Source organism: Hyperolius riggenbachi, chromosome 12, assembly GCF_040937935.1.
Source record: "Hyperolius riggenbachi isolate aHypRig1 chromosome 12, aHypRig1.pri, whole genome shotgun sequence".
Taxonomy (NCBI): domain Eukaryota; kingdom Metazoa; phylum Chordata; class Amphibia; order Anura; family Hyperoliidae; genus Hyperolius; species Hyperolius riggenbachi.
This window is the reverse complement of record NC_090657.1, coordinates 101,346,769-101,367,863: the sequence shown is the minus strand read 5'-3', so window position 1 is coordinate 101,367,863 and position 21,095 is coordinate 101,346,769. Positions and strand designations below refer to the sequence as shown.

The 21,095-nt window shown below is 42.6% G+C and overlaps 1 protein-coding gene across 1 annotated transcript in view; it reads right to left on the bottom strand.

Moving 5' to 3' along the window:
• Positions 1–675: 675 nt before the first annotated feature.
• CASC3 (CASC3 exon junction complex subunit) overlaps positions 676–21,095 on the bottom strand; it is a 71,653-nt gene continuing 51,233 nt past the window's right edge. Inside the window, exons 8-13 of the mRNA XM_068264313.1 lie at positions 17,958–18,019; positions 16,995–17,103; positions 16,813–16,911; positions 13,151–13,368; positions 7,115–7,237; positions 676–4,457 (exon numbers count right to left, since the gene is read on the bottom strand). Of these exons, the coding sequence (XP_068120414.1) occupies positions 4,413–4,457; positions 7,115–7,237; positions 13,151–13,368; positions 16,813–16,911; positions 16,995–17,103; positions 17,958–18,019 (656 nt within the window). The 3' untranslated portion in view covers positions 676–4,412. The remainder of the gene's footprint in view (positions 4,458–7,114; positions 7,238–13,150; positions 13,369–16,812; positions 16,912–16,994; positions 17,104–17,957; positions 18,020–21,095) is intronic.

Here is a 21,095-nt window from a genome sequence, read left to right as displayed (position 1 = left end):
ATCAGAGAGGGATCTATCTAATGGTCAGAGAGATCTATTGCCCGAAGAGATACTGCACACAGATTTCCAATAGATTTCATGCTGTAATCTATTGGAAATCGCCCTAGTGCCTCGGCTGATGCAAACCCCCCCCCCTCCCCCCCATAAGTGTACATGTGTTGCAGCCCCAAGTGCAGCATTGAAGGCTCACCTGTCACACTGCCAGGAACCCTGGCCTTATATGTGCCGGTGTCCAGTCGCTCATTGTGACGCCAGATGCTGGAGGTCAGGATTCGCTGCAGTGTGACAGGTGAGCCTTCAATATTACACACTGGCATGGGACACACAAACACGCACACACAAACTTGAAAAGACCCCAGCCAGGGGTCCGTCAAGTAAATGAACACAGTCACTGTCATGCACCTGACCAAAACCCTTGCAGGCGGGATTTCCTGCTATGCCTGATTGATCCATTTGACCAATTTCAGTCGAAACTTGCATTGGATGCCCATGTTGTGCCACCGATTCTCTTCCAAGTTGATAAAATTATCGGATCAGTAGGTTGATAAGCCTGCAAAATTGACTCATGTATAGGCGCCTTTAGACAACAAGATTTGGTTGTACACAAACTCCTATTCAGTAAATAATTGTTTAGAGGGAGAAAAAAAAAGACAAAAAAAAAAAAAAGACTCACGATTGTTGGAGGTAATTTCTCTGAAACCTTTTATTAACTTATAATTTTTTGTTTTTTGTTGTTTTTTTACATTTCACAAAAAATACAGGATTTATATTTTTTTGTTAAAAGAAAACAAAACACCTGCACGGAACAAAATGATACAAAATAATTATAAAGCCATCACAGTGTGCTCAGGTCCAGAACATTTCAAGACATGACTAAGCAAGATTTAAAATAAAAAATAAAATAAAAAATAAACAAACACAACTTTCACTTGCAGAGTGGCCTGTGATGCGTTTTCGAGACACAGACCATGCATACAAGACACTCCGGCAGGGAAGCAGTTAACACTCATCTAACAAGGCCACACTAACCTATTGAGGGGTGACTATCAGCTAATCATTTAACAGTTTCTTTCCAAAAAAAGAAAATAAAAATGTCAACTACTTGACGATATCTTTGCTTTGATGGTTTGGTACGTAATACATTGGTGTGGGGATAAAAGTGCACAATTTGAAAAACTGGGACTAATTTGTAAAGACCATAGTCGAGCAAAACCAATTTTTTCCCCTTCTCGCCAAATTCAGGAAGCTGGCTTTGTTCCCCAGGCTACACTAGTTAACATGAAATGAGGAATCTGACTGGTTCTTGGCCTTAAGTGAAACTCTAAGCATTCCTACAAAAATACACCTGTGAGGAAAACAACATCCGGCTCCTCACCTGCCCAGGAAAGATTACTCTAGCCTCCAGTCTTCCTATTTGTTTTTTTCAGTAGGTATGCAATGAAGTCCCTGCAACCACATTTCCAAAATGGCTACCACATGCCACCTCATCCAGTGCTCAGCTCAGAGATCAGGTTAGGTTGACTTTGTGGCTACCCTTACCTTTGCTGTGACTGGAAGCTGCCGGAAGGATGGACATTAAGAGGATGAGGACAGTTTCTGAAGACTTGCAATGAAAAGGACCCAATACAGAGTTACTTCCTGGGAAGGCAAGTGGGGATGCTTGAAGATTGCCTTTCTGTTTCCTAGCTCTGTTTTTCAAATGTTTGTCCCATGAACACTATAGCAATCATATATATTTGTTTACAAGGTTATTATACACATCCTTTAAAAATCAATTGGGTATAACACTGTCCAAACAAAACACAAACATTATGGACCTTATTGGAATAATGTGCATGAAGTGCTATCACCATACTCATGTTCCACTGACTACTGTTAGCCTCAGGATCAGAGAGGAGTTGCCATAGCATACATGGCGCCCTTAACGTACCAACATACCATAGAGTGGGCCAATCTTGGTGGGTGTCCTGGGTCAGTCCCTATAAAGAATGTCCCTATTGCCCCAGGTACACTGGCATAATCCATAGGATTCAGTGTCACCCCCATGACCAATGCCAGTTCAGTTCCACTTTTGGTCTACCAGTGGTATGTGGCAATGAAGTATTCCAGTTTCCCATGGGGCAATGTGATTCTTAGAGACAGAGGTGTTTTTGAGGGTTACAGAATAGATATAAACTATCAACTCGTGCACACCAGCGCTAAGGGAGCCCATAAACGGCCTGTTGAAGTTTCAATCATATCTTTAAATCTGCCAGTCCTGTAAAGTTTTGCCTACCCATGGCAATGAGCAACCATGTTTAATCGATCTGGGGGTAAGATCAATCAAGACCTTGATCTGCATAAAGAAGTACAAAAGCACTGCATAGCAACATACTTTATGAGTGGGATTTACATATATGAATGGATTTTACATTGCATGGTGCCATTAAACAGGAAATATCAGTAAGGTCTCTGTCAGTGTATGGCCAACTCGAAATAGCATTTCCACCCTCTCTCCACTTACTCAAAATAGCTTCAGTTATTTGCACTGCTTATAAACACCATGGAAAGGAAAAATTAAAAATCAGAACACAGGGCTAGTGCTGCGTGTCTGCCTGTTACACCTTTCAGAATAGCCATTTTCTATAATGTAGTGAGAGTGCGGACTGCTCACCCCTTCTTGGCTGCTGTCTAGCTCCCATAAACGATTAGGCTATGTATGTGCCACCTTAGTTTTTGGGAGCTAGGACTGGCCACATATATGCAGAAGAGGTGCAGTCCTGGCTTCCAACAAAATGACTTGCAGCAGAGAGGGGAGGAGTCTGCACACTAACTATACTGTGGAAAAAAGCAGTTCTGATAGGTAAGACAGGCAGAGGAGTGCACTGTACTCAAAGCACTAGCCATGCAGTTTATTGTTCAGTTCTTCCTTTAGATAGGTTTTAACAAAATGTAGGCCAATGGAGTGCGCAAAAAGTAAAGTGAGACAACTAAAAAGCAAAAACTGGAGATTTGGGTTGAATCCAATACAGTCTTCCGGTATGTACAGAGTACCCCGGTGGGAAAGGCTTCCAGCTTCTGCTTCCCAATTCTACCTCTGTAGTGAATGTTTTTTTATTACGGAATGCAGCAGGATCATGGAGATTGAAAGATAGGAGAAACATGGTTTGTGGCAGACCTGGCTACATTATTGTGACAGTACTGATGTTGGAGTTCCCAGTGGCTCAGAACCTAGTGACTAATTTAGCCCTTACCTGCTGCCATCCATCCATGGACCACAATTTCAGTTCTGGCTGGACAGACCCTTAGGAATATTTGATGTTATCTAAGGAGAGTATTCAGCCCCAACTATCATACTCATCCAAGCACAGCTCAAGTAATGCTGCCAAGGGACAATATATCTCCAGACATACATCTACATCAAAGCAATGCTGAATTCACATAAAGATACTTACCTCAGTAGTGAGAAGCATTTGGATGTTCCAGAGGCTTCCCACTACCGAGGTCAGTATCTATCTTAAAGTGGATCCGAGATAAACTTTTACTCATTGCATAATTGTGTTCCTTTCATATAGTTTATAGGGCATTCCTCAAGCCAAATACTGTTTTTGTTTTGTTTTAATACTCTTAAATTCCCTATAAACTAAACAAGCCTCACCCACAGTTTTTTCAGAGTGCCTTGGCACTCAGTCCTATGTAGCAAGGGCTTATGGGAGCTCAGTCTGGGCAGGAGGAGGAATTTACTAGCCAGAGATTTCAGAGGCAGAGGGGAGGAGGGAGGAGTGAAGTTTTCACAGGCTGAGGGGTGGAGATGCTGTCAGGTTGCCTGTGTGTAATGTGACAAACAGAACATGGCTGCCCTCATTGTATCACAGGAATAAATAATCAAACTGTTGAAGCTGTTTGCAGCTAGATTTGCTGTGTAAACTATCTAAACTTTAGATAAGATATATAGACAAGTTACTTGTTATAGTTAGTTTTTCATCTCGGATCCGCTTTAAGTTACTTTTGTTTTCTTCATTTCAGGATTGCTTTGAAACATAAGGGAAATCATGATTTTCTCTACACAGGAACATACCTGGTACTCTGAAATACTTGGAGAATTTTACATTGGATAGAACGCAATACTATTCCGCCCCAAAACATCTATCTTCAGCAGCACTTTTCTATAGGTATAGCTGAACAAATTCAACAGAAAGGGAGGCTCGCCACAATAAACTGGCTTCCTGTAAGCACCCAGTCGTGTAACATTATATAGGTGATGGTCTAACAAAGTCAAGTAATGTACACCTTTCCATTGGTACAGCGAGACAGCTTATGGTTTATGGAAAACTTGCATAAACCCTGTTGGCCAGAGGGAGTCTTCATCATAGTACAAAGACCACTGGTCTGTACTCCCTGGGTAGGAAGGTGGATCTTGTAATAGGCTTAGCTCAGGAACTGGCCTTCTCTTGTATCATCTTCAAGTGTCTGTTTTCCTAGAAAAAGAGAGAGCAAGAAGTTTTTAATCAAAATTATAACATTTATTGGCTAACATAGATGAAAACAAAAAGTAAGCTTTTGGCTAATAAGCCTTCGTCAGACTTTGCTCCTGTATATTAAGATGTTAAAACACACAACTTCTATACACTGGACATGCGGAGGAGAACATTCTTTTGTAGACATAAATGTCATTAGATGCCTTAATTACAACTGCAGGAGGGTCTCACATGGATGCTAGCTAATGTATGACAAATAGACAAGACCACTTGTTAGCTGAAAGAGAGAAATACACGTTGAGATCATAGATTATCCCAAACCAAATTTTATTTTTAAAAAAGTTGAATGTTAGCTTTAGATGGTGTGCGTAGGGTGGATAAGCGCTTCTGGAATTTTATTACGGTCCTTATTTGTGGGAAATCAATGTAAACACACACCAAGACACTTGGTGACCACTTACACAGCTCTATAACCTTCCATCACACTGCACCCAGCTCTGCTTCCTAGTGAAGAAAAACTAAAGTCAGATGAAGAAATACTGGCAAGCCACAGGCATAGCCAAGTCCAAAGTGACCCTGATGTAAATGTGGGAAGTATAAACTAATTATATTATGAAGTGGATGATCAGAGGTTGCATGACAAAATCAGTTTTGCTCCAGTTATTGAAGGTATTGGGTGACATTAGAAGCAACTGCAGCTGCTTAGTTATTGGCTCTAAAAATATCTATGCTACTGCCCTAAAACTCTTGCTTCAAACCTTAACTGCCTCCCTGAACTTTTCTTTTTTTAACAGTTTTTTTAACAGTTTAAATTTTATTGTTTGTACAAAATACAACAATTAAAACGGTAGGAAAGCTATCCAGAGCCATACTACTTATAGTGTGTGAAGAATACAGTAATAAAGTATCCTAATAAAATCGTGAAACCAAATCAGCACTATGAATATACCATTGACTAAAACATACATTATGTTATTAAAGCGTCACACCAAGTGGCTTTGCAAGAGTTCTTAGTATCTTATTGCTCCGGAGTGATAAGAGAAGAGGAAGACGTATGAAAAAGAAGAAAAATGTACCCCCTCCCCAGATATTGTGGATCCTTCTTTCCAATACTGGATTTAGTCAAGTTTAGGTATAAAATTAGGACCTGTGGAGTCCATTAATTTTTCTCCCAAATGCCTCCCAAAAGTATAAATGTTTTTATACTTCTTAGGGCATCTTCCGATGAGATAAGTGATTTTATATAAAGGTAGCATTTTGCTAATTGAACTTGCCCATGTACTAAACGTGGGAATGGAGGTTTTTCCAATAATTAAGGATCTCTTTTCTGGCCGGAAAACTTAAACCTTGAACTAACGTTTGTTGGTGTTTGGTTAGAGTAGTTTCACCAAATCTTCCCAGTAGTAGTAACCCAGGGTCTAATGGCAGGGAAGTCTGAAGTAGGATGCTTCTCCAGAAGGGGGTAATCTGTAGAAATGAACAGACTACATGCATAAAATTCCCCAGCACCGAATGCAAATTTGCATGATTTCAGCACTAATGCGGATTTGCATCAGACATCCAGGTAAACTGTGCAGGAATTTAGTTTGCTGTAATTGGTCCCTGACCGAAACTGCCACAGCAGGGAATTCTAGTATTTCATCCCATTCTTCTTTATCTAAATCAGGACCGTCAATGGATCATTTCTGGAAACATTTAGCTAATTTGGAATTATTCATTAGCTCAGTTTGTTCTAGATAGCAGACTTTGCTTTATGCTGGGAACACACGAAGCACGATTACCCGGTGATCGGAAGGGAAATTGCATTGTGTGTTCCCAGCATAAGGTGGATCTCTAATGAGGAGCAGCTGTTCCAGTCCATCTGTCTCTAATGTTTGGGTTTGGGAACCAAACAGAGCTGAAAAAGCTTGTCTCACCTGCAGGTAATGGAAAAAGTGTGTATTTGGAAGATTATACTGTCTGAGTTCATCAAATGTAATACAATTGTTGTCAACTATGTGATGTAGTTTTAATACCATATTGTGCCCAGATTATTGGGTCCGAAATGGTAAGGAAGTGCGGTAGTTGAGGATTTCCCCATAGCAGGGTATATGGGGACATACTGTTTGCTGACTGCAAGAGTCTCTAGCAAACGTCACCGCCCTCCTTGTTGCTGCCATAGCTATAGTTGCCTAAAGGGTTAGATGAAGGGCCTCTGCATTGGGATTTGCTCATATGATCCCAGTAATGCTTCCTCTGTAGTCACCACCAGGTTTTGATTTGCCTCTGAGAACCACCACCGGATTATTACTAAGTGCGAAGCCTAGTAATATTTCTACATGAGACATTGCAAGACCTCCTCTATTTTTTGGCAGCTGGAAGGTGTCCAATGTAATGAGAGCTTGCAGTCCTATATATATAAAAATGGATCTTTATAGTTTCGACCCTACGGAAAAGGGAGGCAGGAAGACAGATTAAGCAATGTCTAAAAAGGTAGGTGAATTTGGGTAGAAAGATCATCTTTAATAGATTAATTCTGCCCCTCAAAGTGGTAATTAATCCCAGACCCTGCAGTTCGTTTCTTGTTAGGGTAGACAACAGAAAATAATCAGAATGTGACCACCACTGTAATTCACCAGAAACAGAAGTCAGATCACCATACTGCACGCCAGTCTTACCTCTGGTGGAGGGGGTTTGATAGTGACAGGATGGGAAGTCCGCCGAGGCGGGGAAGGTTTCGGTTGCACTTGCTGTTGTACAGGGTTATAATAGGTCACTCCTCCATACACCTGTGACTGCGCCTAATAGCAAAACAATTACAACTTAGCATGATCATATACTAGAAAGATGATGATCTGTTACCATATTTCAGACACAAACTCTATAGGCACTGACTAGTTAAAGTAAGACAAATTGTACTGTTAAAAGCCAAATCCTTTGCCGACCTCCTCCTCCAAATATGTTACCGACTGTCCCTATCGGTCAATTTCTGAATGCATAATTATTTGTAGATTAACAGTTATTGAGATTTGAAAGGGTATTCGTGAAGTAGACATTGGTAACGATTGAAAAATGTAATGCATACAATTGTGGACATCCACTTCAGGAGACAGACCAATAAGTTTGACGGTCTTCCAATATGAAGAATTTCACTTCAAAACAGGATTTCACTTCATCAGGAGATATTTCAATGGTAAAAAGAGTGGCACTCAAACTGCAGGGACTAGGGTGCCCAAGCCTCAATAGACCTTCACACCTTTAGATCCAATGGATAGCACAAAAAGCGTTGGAGGCTGGCACTTCCAAAAATAGAAAAGCTCTTTTATTGAGACATCGGATAAAATCAGTGGCTATACGGCGACAGCCCGCTGTTTCAGGTTTTAGCCTTTCTTCAAGCCGTTTCAATCACAAGTGAGCGAACACATACATATCACTTATATAGTATCAGCCCCATTCAACATCCAATCAATTCAAACTCTCAACAGCCAACCAGCTTACCTGGGCTCCCCGGTGGACCTGAGTGGAAAACTCGTCTCAGTACACTGTATACCGGGGCTCTGCAGCGCTCCACGAGGACAAGAAACCTCCTCCAATTTTTTATTTGAAAAAGCAGAGTCAGGTGACTCTCTTGCTAGCTGCGTCATCACAGACAAGCAGCCAAAGACCTCCAATGCTGCTCCACGCATACTCAGTGCTACCCCACCCACACACAAAACATATTGTCTATGTATCTAAGCCAACATGTTAACATCTCCAGTTATGTCTTGACACCGACTGAGGAGAGAGTGCTTAACTATGGATTAAACTTCAGCCCTACCAACCTACCTAACTTTTTCGAAATAGATCAGGAACTGTTCCGTTTTTTAGAGACTATCAAATTGAAATATACATTCCATGTGAGTACAGAACAAGTGACATTATTGGATACCACCATTAAGAAAGATGGTAACTCCCTTATTTCTGATTTACATGTTAAAGGAACAAATTGCAATTCTTTATTACATTATGATAGCTTTCATCCACCTCACGTTAAAGATGCCATTCCTAAAGGACAGTTAGCCAGATTAGATAGAATTGTTTCCACTCCTGAACAGTTGAAACGACAGATTGATATGAAATTAAAATTTAGACAGAGAGGTTACCCTCAACAGACAGTAGAACAGGAGCCATGCCCCCAAAAGAAGGCTAATAAACAGTTCCGACTCCCTTTTGTCTCCACCTACAATACTTGTAGTGGGGAGATTGGAAAAAGTATTAAGACGCCACAGGCATCTTTTGAGTCAAGCATTTCCAAATATCCCAGAGTTTAAAAGTGCAAATTATTGATGGGGTACCGGCATCATGGAGAGGCAAACCCAGTAGGGTAAAAGAATTGTTAAAAAGGGAGATGGGATGGATTAAGAGGTTAGGTGTGTTGGGGGAGGGTGAACTCAATAAGGAGTATGAATTGGGATTTTGTATTTAATGACCCGTGTCCTGGATACACTACATGCTCTAATGTGTTTTTATGCTGCTCTTTTTTTTTTTTTTTTTACGGAGCTTTTGGTTTGCCTGCGCTGGGGATGCTGAGTGGACATGTTTCTGACATTACATTTGCTGGAGCGGAGTTGGTGAGATAAAGATGTCTATATTTATTTACTATGACGCTGCTGTGTTGCCATGGATATGCGGTCATAGAACTTCATCTTGCCGCTGTTGTGAGCGGCTGCTTTGTTTACATGTGACGTATGCTGTGTCCGTCTAGTGAGCAGGGTTCCGCATATAGTCACATGGTTTGCTTCCTACACACTGAGTATGCGTGGAGCAGCATTGGAGGTCTTTGGCTGCTTATTTGTGATGACGCAGATAGCAAGAGAGTCACCTGACTTTGGTTTGACAAATGAGAAACCGGGGGAGGTTTCTTGTCAGCGTGGAGTGCTGCAGAGCCCCGGTATACAGTGTACTGATGGCGATTTGCATGTTAGAGACGAGGTTTCCACTCAGGTCTGCCGGGGAGCTCAGGTAAACTGATTGGCTGTTAAGAGTTTGAATTGATTGGATGCTGAAGGAGGCTGATACTATATAAGAGATAACTATGTGTTAGCTCACTTCATCAGGAGAGGCATCTCATGCCTTCAGTAAATAAATAGTGAGAACCATAAGCAATTAGCCACACCACTCATAGAACAAGGATGCCCTAGTCCCATGAGAAATTTCTGGAAGATGCCATGCATCTTCTCACAGTGTACTTGGATTTCTTCTACTGATTCAGTCATTATAGTCCACAATAATGTGCCTAATTGTTTTTCCTTTAAACAAGGGCTAAGATGCATCTGCTGATGAAGTGATATCATTTTTCTTGAAACACGTCAAGTCCTACAATGCTAGGTCCACGTGATTTGGTCAAAATGTAATATTAAAGAGGAACTCCAGTGAAAATAATGTAGTAAAAAAAGTGCTTCATTTTTTACCATAATTATGTATAAATGATTTAGTCAGTGTTTGCTCATTGTAAAATCTTTCCTCTCCCCGATTTACATTCTGACATTCATTACATGGTGACATTTTTACTGTGGGCAGGTTATGTAGCTGCTCCTAGCTGTTTTGGCTGTTAGAGACAGCTGTAAACCGCTAATTCCTGTCTGTGAACATTGTTACATTGTGGCAGTTTGCCCAGAGTACCGCTGTACTCAGAGCTTCTTGTGGGAGGGGTTTCAGCACAAAATCAGTCATACAGCGCCACCTCATGGTCTGTTTGTGAAAAGCATTCTATTTCTCATGTAAAAGGGGGTATCAGCTACTGATTGGGATAAAGTTCAATTCTAGGTTGGAGTTTCTCTTTAAGATATATCCCTTCATATAGTAAGATGCTCAGGCTCTTTGGTCTCCTGATGTTGATGTCCACAGTTGTATGCATTACATTTTACAATTGTTACTTATGTTACATTGTATAGTGACACATTGGCCATGATTCAAAGCTTTTTCACCTGTTTTCCTCTGTGTTCACCTTATCTATGTTACACTTTTAAGCTTCCAAAGAGCAAAAATATAATTTAATTAAGATAAGAAAAGTAATATTGAAATTAAGTTAATCAGGAACATGTTAAAGGGACTCCGAGCACCTCTCATGGGTACGCCTTTAAGCATACCCACAAACAATTGAGTGTGTCAGCACACTTACCAGGCACATGTTTTATCCAAACTCCCCCTGGTATTGCCACTATAAAATGCATGGGGCCAGATGACTTCCAACAAAGTCATGCTATGACCCCCTCTGGAGGAGCCTCTTGCAATGGCCATGCATGAAACTTCCTCTTCCTGTTTCATTCAGTGATGCACTTCTCTAACAGAGAAGACAGGGGTGACCCGGAAGTTATAACATAGCCAAGATGGCAGCTGCGGTTTTCAAATTGAAATCGAACGAAAAACTTTTTGGTGTAGAATGGTTTCAGGCATAAAATGAAAGAGGAGAGCACAATCTACAGAACGGTATGCATCTTTAAGTACTTTGCAGTAGTGGTTGGAGTTTCTTTAATTTGAGTGATTATTTTGCTTGAAAATGTGCTGAAAGGGTATTTTTATCAATTAGGTGATAAGTCATTTATGAGAAGTTTTGCGAGTAGAGCCCATTGTGCCATAACCACCTGCCTTAGTTATGGTGAACTGGTGAACAGTGATTGGCTCAGCAAGTCGTATAAAAAGGAACAGCAAACAGTTCTATACAGGTTTTAAACAGAAAACTGTACAAAGATCTACACTTTAAAGTGAATGTTTAAGTCAGATACTCACCTAAGGAGAGGGAAGGCTCGGTCCTAATGAGCCTTCCCTCTCCTCTCCCGGTGCCCGGTCCCGCGCAGGATCCCCCGTGGCAGTATTCAACCAGTTCGGTCAAATACTGCCACTTCCGCAGCCGAAGGGATGTTTCGGAAGCCGTCGGGAGCACTCGGGCTCCCGAGGAAGGGGCCGCTCCATAGTACGCATGCGCGAGTGCCCTCTATGACGCACTCGCGCGTACGTAGTATGGAGCGGCCCGTCTTCAGGAGCCCGAGTGCTCCCGAAGACCTCCGAAGTCCCTGCGGCGGCGGACGCGACCGGGGGAGCCAGCGCAGCACCGAGGGCACCGGGAGAGGAGAGGGAAGGCTCATTAGGACCGAGCCTTCAATCTCCTTAGGTGAGTATCTGACTTTTATTTTTATAGCGGTACCCATTGGCTTTAAAAGTCCTTACTTAAAGAGAACCCGAGGTGGGATTTAATTATGTTACTGGGGTACAGAGGCTGGTTGTGCACACTAAGACCAGCCTCCGTTGCCCCATGGTGTGCCTCCATGTCCACCCTGCGCGCCGCTATACCCCCCGCAGTGCTGGCAACATGCAGCGCGTCGCCAGCACAATGTTTACCTATGCGCTGTCAGTCAGCGCTGCTCCCCCTCATCGGTGCTACCCGCCCGCGTCACTTCCCTCCTATAAGCGGGAGGGAAGGGACACGGGCGGGTAGCGCCGATGCGGAGGAGGCGGGGGAGCGGCGCTGACAGACAGCGCTTAGGTAAACATTGTGCTGGCGACACGCTGCGTGTCGCCAGCACTGCGGGGGTATAGCGGCGCGCAGGGGGGACATGGAGGCACACCATGGGGCAACGGAGGCTGGTCTTAGTGTGCACAACCAGCCTCTGTGCCCCAGTAACATAATTAAATCCCACCTCGGGTTCTCTTTAACCAAATTCATTCAAGGACAACTTTTGCTTTCTGTTTATGTCTCTGAAAAAAAAAAAACGATCACAGAACCATGGTCTTTAAGTATTCTTAAAAAGAGTACCTCTGCCCCCAGCTTGGCAGCTGCAACTTCGATCAGTTAAGTATTTATGTCTAAAGCTGGCCACTAACTGTCCAATTTCTAGCGAAAAATCGTTCGAGCGATCAGAAATTCTGATCGGATTGGTTGTAAATAATCTCCATTGGTGGACACAATCGATTATGAACGAGTGAAAAAAATGTCGCCCGAATGAATTTTCGAACGTAAATTTGGATTTTCTTGGTGGTCGTGATAGATAGGAAGCAATGATTGGTTAGTTGATGGTGTAGTGAACGATTTTTCGTCCGATCAGAATTTCTGATCGCTCGAACGATTTTTGGCTAGAAATTGGACCGTTAGTGGCCAGCTTTAGACACCCACCCGGATCAGTCATGTCATGACAAGCTCTGTCTTTTTTACTAGAGGTACTCTGAACTGTCCTCTCCTTCCCCCCAACCGACTGCACTATGTACCCCACTCATCCCCAACTCTCCCCTATTATACTCAACTCCAAGTGCCTGTGACAATGGAGGTACGCAACCCCACAATCCGGCTGAAAAGCCATGGAGCCACAGAACTTGAGTCGCTTCAACATTTACTCATAACCCCTTACATCCCTTGTCCAAGAAGCTCAGATCCTTGCCCTCAAAAATGTTCCTGCTCCCTACACTTCTTCAAGAATTGACTGTTCACTGGCTGCCTTATTTATCCCACACCCCTTGACTAGTGTCATAATAAGACAATGCGTTTCACTCCATCTGTTTAATTTTGTGGCTAATCACTGTATAGAAGGCAATTCCACCCAAGAAAAATCTAGAAATGATAAAAAAAACAAATACACAATATATAAAAAACAAATATATAAAACTATGCATAACAAATTTCAAAGTACATATTAATGGAAATCTCTAGTAAAAAACAAAACAAAACAAAAAAACAGACTCACCTGTGCAGTGGGATACAGATGGGCCGGTGGAGGAGGGGGTAATGCTGCGGGGGGATAGGGGTAGGCTGGATTTCCAAAATTAATGACACTAGGGGGAGCAGTGAAGTAAGGAGGGGGCAGCAGCTGTTGGGGTGGAGGCTGTCCTGGGGAAATGGAGACTGGCGCGGGGTAAAGGTTTGGGGTGGACATTGGGGCAGGAGACTGGTGAGGGTGCAAAGCTGAAATGCAAAGAAAACAGATTCATTTTTAAAGACTTATTTGTAAAATCATAAATAGCATAAACAAAACTACTCTAGTAAACATGGGAAATCATAAAAAGCAGTACTCTCTAACACTGAGGCCATGGAGTCAGATCTCACTAGGGACATTACTCTAATTTGTTTTGTATGGATTTCTTCTAGGTATCAATTTCACATACAAAAATCATGCATGTGGTTTGCACAAGTGTACCCCATAGACATGACTCATTGGTCAAGTTCTATTATACTTACCTGGGGCTTCTTCCAGCCCCCATAGACTTACTGGTCCCTTGGTTTCCTTCCTTCCGCCCCCCCCCCCCCCCATAAGATTGTCCATTCCTGGCTAGTCGAGAGCATTCTGCAGAGACACACAGCCATGCATGCGCAGCATCCAGCAACTGGTCCAGTGGGTGAGCTTTCGGAGGGTGACAGCTACAGATTACAAAAGACAGTGAGGAAACCAAGGGACCAATAAGGCTACGGGGGCATGGAAGAAGCCTCAAGTATGTAAAAACATTGTTCTGCTGTGTCCTTAAGTTACAATTTATAGGTTTGGCAGCTGGAACAGCTCCACAGTTGTCTTCCCTAACTGTCCTGCCTTTAAAGTTCTGTACACACACTAGACCGCAGTCGTCGGAAACGAACAATAAATTAAGTGTCCCAATGCCGGAAAGAGACAGCAATTATCCATGTAGACCGATCTGTCCTGGTACCGAGCAAAGATTCGATCCACTGACACGTGGCAAATTTCACATTTCCAGGTCCTCATTTTTGCTGCCAATGGTCGCGGGTCGCTCTTTTTCCAACGACCACGGTCTAGCATGTGTACGGTGCTTAACTGGACTCTTTAAAATAGAGACCACAGAGCATCTGAACTGGTAACTGTTCAGAAAGAAAAAAACTCACCTACTTATTCAATGCATACGTTTACAATTCTATCCCACAATGCCACAAAGAGAAGAAAAGCGTTTCTTGATTATTATAGACACTGCCTGTAGTTCTCTGTATCCAAGAGACACACTTGACCAAAAATTCTGCCCCTAAGTACTTCCATAAATCTTATAACAGATTTTACTCATCTTCTGCGGATAAAAAACAGAGGTGTAGCTATTCTCCTGCATAACGCCTTCCCCTGACAGTAACCGACCATTACGCAGATCCCCGGGGTCGCTTTCTAATAGTCGAGGGATCTTTATCCGATTAAAAAAAAAAAAAAAATGTGCTTTGTTAACCTCTATGCTCCTCTTGAAATGGTCTTTGAAATGATCACAACTCTATCTGACAAACTCCTGGCATTGTCCTTTGATGTTTTGATGTGGGCTGGTGATTTTAATGCGGTTATGAGCAACACTATGGACAGATCCAATCCTAATTCCAACTCTACTCTCCGCAAAGTCAGTAAACTGCTTAGTACAATCCTTTCAGATCATTCTCTGGCGGACACGTGGAGAGAGCACAACCACAGTTCAAGAGGTTACACCTTCTACTCCCCAGCTCATAACTCATATGCCCGTATTGATATGATCCTAGTCAACTCTTCCCTTCTTTCAAACCTAGCTTATGCACGCCATATTACCTGCCCATGGTCTGACCATGATGATGCTTTGGCCGCATTCACTTCTATTCTTCCCAGAGTCTCTAGACCTAATTGGAGACTAAATTAATCTCTGCTCCTAAAGGATAACCTAGCTATTCAGGTACATACAGCGATCACAGAATATTTCAAAACTAACGACAATGATCAGGCTTCTCCTGCTTCTATTTGGCTAGCTCATAAGGCCACAGTCAGGGGCCAAATAATTAAATTAGCCTCTCAAGCAAAGAAAGCCAAATATCTGATCATTCAAAATATAGAGCAAAAAATACTGACCCTTACGCAGATAAATAGCCAAAGGCCTTCCTTGTACCTCAAAAAAAAATCAATAGCCGACTTAAAACTTCAACTAGACATCCTTTTTACTGCACAAACTGAGAAAGCCATCAGATGGTCTAAAGCTAGAGCGAATCAACAATTAAATAAACCTAACACCTGGTAAACTAGGAAGCTTCGCCTTCAACAAAACAATCCAATCTTACAAATTAGGGACTACTCAGGCAAAATTACCTCTAATCCGGATACGATCGCCCAAACTTTTCAAAATTATTACCAGAAACTATACTCTGACCCTAATAAAACCTCCCCTCATCCCTCCACAGACCAATTCCTGGATAGACACAGTCTCCCTTTCCTGTCCACTCTTGATAGCAATTCTTTGAGCCTTCCCTTCTCAGAACGAGAAGTTCTCAAAGCTATTAACCTCCTGAGCGGTATGGACGAGCTCAGCTCGTCCATCACCGCCGGAGGCTGCCGCTCAGGCCCTGCTGGGCCGATTTTCTTCAAATAAAGTGCAGCACACGCAGCCGGCACTTTGTTAGCCGCGTGTGCTGCCTGATCGCCGCCGCTCTGTGGCGATCCGCCGCGAGCAGCGGCGAAAGAGGGTCCCCCCAGCCGCCTGAGCCCAGCGTAGCCGGAACAAAAAGTTCCGGCCAGCGCTAAGGGCTGGATCGGAGGCGGCTGACGTCAGGACGTCGGCTGACGTCCATGACGTCACTCCGCTCGTCGCTATGGCGACGATCTAAGCAAAACAAGGAAGGCCGCTCATTGCGGCCTTCCTTGTTTATTCTGGGCGCCGGAGGCGATCGGAAGAACGCCTCCGGAGCGCCCTCTAGTGGGCTTTCATGCAGCCAACTTTCAGTTGGCTGCATGAAATAGTTTTTTTTTTATTAAAAAAAAACCCTCCCGCAGCCTCCCTGGCGATCTCAATAAAACGCCGGGGAGGTTAAGAAGCTCAAGTCAGGTAAGGCTCCAAGCCCCGATGGCTTTAGTGCCCCGTATTATAAAAAAAGTTGTCGATTAACTCGTCCAGCCTCTAACTAAATTCTTTAATTCCTTGCTGAATGGCTCTAGACCCCCACCTGAATTCCTTCAACCGGCCATCACCCTAATCCCAAAACCAGGCAGAGATTCAATGTCAACTAAAAATTACCGGACCATCTCTCTCCTAAAACCTAGATTACAAGCTTCTCACTTCCCTACTAGCGGCCAGATTAAATAACCTCCTCCCTTCCTTAGTACACAGAGACCAGGTAGGGTTTATTCCCACACGCCAAGCGTCTGATAATGTAAGAAAGATACTAAACATTATTCACCATAAAAATCAGCTACTGAAAACATTGGGAGAATAACCTTTTACCTGAGAAAGAAGACCATGTTCACACCTCCAACATGTATTAAGTGCAGACCTTTTGTTTTGGCAAAGGACGGGTAAAGTTTGCCTTAACCGTGCAAGCTTGTGGCATTGTTATTTTCCGATTATAATACAGTTCACAGAATCTAACCCCAATATACATTTGAAAGAATCTATAAACATTCGGTAGTTGTACCTGGGTGAGGAAGGTGCATTTCTTGCTGCACAATCATGCCTTGAGGGGGGATAGGGGAAGTCCCATCTGCATGAGCATATATTGGTCCCTGGAACTGGACTGCAAAATAGAAAAAATAAATTATCAGTAGGCTACAAGTATTAAAGGTACAAGATACCCACATGCAAAAGAGGAGTACTCACGTGGATCATAGTAATGTCCTTCCATAAGGCTGATGTGCATGGGAGCAGGATCGGGTACTGGCCTCTGACGCTGGGAGGAATACCTCTTGACACGGCCACTCTGAACTGCCTACGAGACGAGGCACATCACAAAGTGAGAACAAAACAGGAGAAATCTTGATGCAGCTTTGCCAAGTCTCCAAACCCAATGTAAAAGCATACAGTATCTCACAAAAGTGAGTAAACCTCTCACATCTTTTCATGGAATACTGATAATACATGACACTGATACAATGTAGAGTAGTCAGTGTACTGTCAGCACTCATACAACTATTTGCAAAAGACAACCTCTGGATTTGATGCAGAGCATGTGCACCCAACTTCTTTGTTCAACCATGGCAAGGTCTGTTCTGAGTGGTACCTGTCCTGTTAAATCACTATTCATATTGGCCACCGCAACTCAGTTTCAGGGTGTTGGCAGTCCTCTTACAGCCTAGGCCATCCTTATAAAGAGCTATATATATATATATATATATATATATATATATATATATATATATATATATATATATATATATATTTATTTATTTATTTTTTTCTTAAGATCCAGACTGCTCTGCCATGAGATGCCATGTTGAACTTCCAGTGATCAGTATGGAGGAGTGTGCAAAGTGCAAAGAGTGTGGGAAGAACTGCAGTGTCAGGATGCTGCACTTTTCCTTGGCCATCCCAACCTTCCATAGTAAAGAATGGGATGGCGTTTGAGAGGCAGGCAAGTTGTGCTCCCTCTTCTCAATCCAGAATAAAATTAACACCCTCAACAATCACCTAAGTGAAATGGGATAAGGCGATTGTGGCAAGCACTACAGGTCTCCCCAGAAGTGACAGCGAGAGGCCTGTCACATAGTTGTGATTGCAGACAAGAACTATTCAATAATACTCTGGCAACACAGACACTATTATAGTCACTCCTAGTGTACTCACCATTCCCTCCATGCGGCCATATTGTGGAGGTCCACCAGACATGTGAATATGATTTGGAATACCTGTTGGATACAGTTTATAAAAAGGATCAGTATATGGATACATATTTTATACATTTTCTCTCGGCACAACTCTTTCGATACCGGAAAATTAGCTACAAAGAGCAATACCTTGTGATCTGGGAAATCCCACATTAAAAAGTACTCACTAAGAACTTTCACTGACTTCTCTATCCAAAACTCTCCTAGGTGCTATGCGTGATAAAAGGGATTGTATAACATAGCACCTTTATGTGTTTACACCAGTAACCTTGCATTCATGGTTTAGTTGTCTTTTAGAAAAAGAAGGTGAGTGTGGGGGGTTGGGGGTGGGGTGGGTTGGGGAAAGAAGCATTACTTACCTATGCAGGGCTGCTCCTGTGGCCTCTTATCCGTATGGTAGTTACAATCTCCTCCACACAGTGCATCAATTTCTTATTTTCCAACTCACATCAATAGACTAAAGCTCCCTGTATATAATTGTGTGGGCTTTTGGGCGTGTAGCAGGCATTTACTTACCAACATGGGCTGCTTGGTAGCCAACCCTTCGGCCCAGGCTATATGGAGGCCTCCATTTTCTACGTCCCTGTGGAGTACATTTGAAATCGGCGCCGGTAGACTTGGGCGCAGGAATCAGCCGGTATATGGCTGATCCTGCTTCTGCACAAGTCTGGCCCGCTTTAATTACTATTCCCCCTCCAGGCCGCCATGGATAGTGGGGGAATGAAATAATTCGGCTTCCAGCGATTGCTGGAGGCCGAATTATTGCGTTTTTAAGCAACCTCGGCTCCGTCTTAGCAGCGCTGAAAAGCACTGCTCCGTCCCTGTGCCGCACAACCACAGACTGCATGCAGCTCCCGCAGTGATGTCCTGCATCCAGGATGCCGCAATGCATGCTGGGATATGTTGTTCCCATTGATGTGATTACATCTCCTGGCCGGGAAATGTAAACACATCAGTAAACGACATCTTTCGGGATGCATTTTGGTGGCCAGGAATGCAGGAAATCACAGTGGTAACTTCTGTCTCCGGTACAGGGAAAGAAAAGATGTGAGGACTCCCTACAGAAACGGGGGCTATGCAGCAGCTCCCCATAGGTAAGTAAATGCACGCTGCCCCCCAAAAGCCCACACAATTAAACCTCTGAGAAGTTTTCTGCACTAAACTATATAATTCCACGGCCATGTGATCATTTCCAATTGTCGCGGTAATCAATCAGTTGTGCCAATTAATGTCCAAAAACCCACTAACCAATCTGATCAGATCAATAAGATCGAGCCAGGAAACAGATCTATTCCATTAATCTGATGCACATGGATAGCGTGTTTTGCCCATTAATGGGCACAACCGATCGATTACAGCGACAACCGGAAATTATCATATGACCACTGGAGTGTATTGTTATTAGGAACCTTTGGGAACAATAAGGTACTCTGTATACTTTGATACAATCTTGATAGTCCAATCTTACCAAATCTATGTAGTAGAAAGGTAAACTGAGTAATTACACTTTGAACAGATACTTTGGGTAGTCCCTTGTACAATCTTATCACTTCTATGTAATATGAGGGACTATCTAATGCTGGGAATACATGATGAGATTTTTCAGCAGATTTACCGTACGATCGATTTTCTGATCACATTTCTGATTGATTTCCATTCACTTCTATGAGAAAGCAATCAGAAAAACGATTGAAAATAAAATCGGACCTGTCGGAAATGATCTATCGAACCACCTATCTGCCAAAAAAATCTCATGGTGTATTCCCAGCATAAGCGCTGGTGTCACAGCTCGTTTAACCAATGCTAAATGCTTTTCTGTTACATGCAGCATCTCGGAAAATTTGATCAACCTCTGTGTTTGCGCAATCGCATTGAGATGAACACTTCCATTTATGGATCCCAGCATTAAAACGACAAGGATAGGCGCCAGCAGCCATCCATCTGAACTAGCCCTAAGGTATCCATTCAAAGAATATTTACTCAGTTTTCCCTTCTAATACTTAAAGGACCACTATCGCGAAAACCGTAAAATGTAAAATACATGTAAACAAATACAAATAAGAAGTATGTTTCTTAAGAGAAAAATAAGCCATAAATTAGTTTTCTCCTATGTTGCTGTCACTTAGGGCTGAGACACACCAGAAAAGGCTCCCCAAACGCTAGAGGTTTCAAAAGCTCTTCCCAATGTAATGCTATGGGGTTTTTCTTTTTACAAAACCTCATCGCTCCAGTGTGCATTGACACAGGATAACATTAGCAGGAGGTTTCAAAAACTCAAAACGCTCAGAAAAACTCCTCTGGTGTGCACCAGGCCTTACAGTAGTTAGTAGAAATCTGACAGGTTTTGGACTAGACCATCTCCTCATGGGGGATTCTCAGTAAAGCTTTCTTTATAAAGACATTCCTTGAAAAGGATTTATACAATGATGCTGGCTAGCCTCCCTGTTCACTGCACAGTTTTTTTGGCAGTTTTAAAGAGCATTCATTAAGTGGTTTTGAAACTAAACAAAACCCTGAGAATCCCTCATGAGGAAATGGGCTAGTCCAAAACCTGTCGGTACTGTTAGATTTCCACTAATACTATGACGACATAGGAGAAAATTACTTTATGGCTCATTTTACTCTGGAAAAAACATATTTCTTATTTGTATACTTTTACATGTATTTTAAATTTTACATTTTTTTGCGAAAGTGGTCCTTTAAGGTGGCCACACAAGATACCATTTTTTATATTTCTTTTCAATTCGAGAAGTACAATCTATTTTTTAGATTGCTTGTAACATTTGAAAAATCTGACCAATGTATCACACAGATGTGCTTAATTTTTTCCCTATTATGAAGAAAAATGATAAAAACTTTGGTAAGATTGTAAAATCAAGATTGTATCATTGATAAGTGCCTTAACCCCCTTGGCGGTATGAAAAATACCGCCAGGGGGAAGCGCAGCAGTTTTTTTAAAAAAATTTTTTTAAAATCATGTAGCGAGCCGAGGGCTCGCTACATGATAGCCGCTGCTCAGCGGCATCCCCCCGCCCGCTTCGATCGCCTTCGGCGATCTCAGATCAGGAAATCCCGTTCAAAGAACGGGATTTCCAGG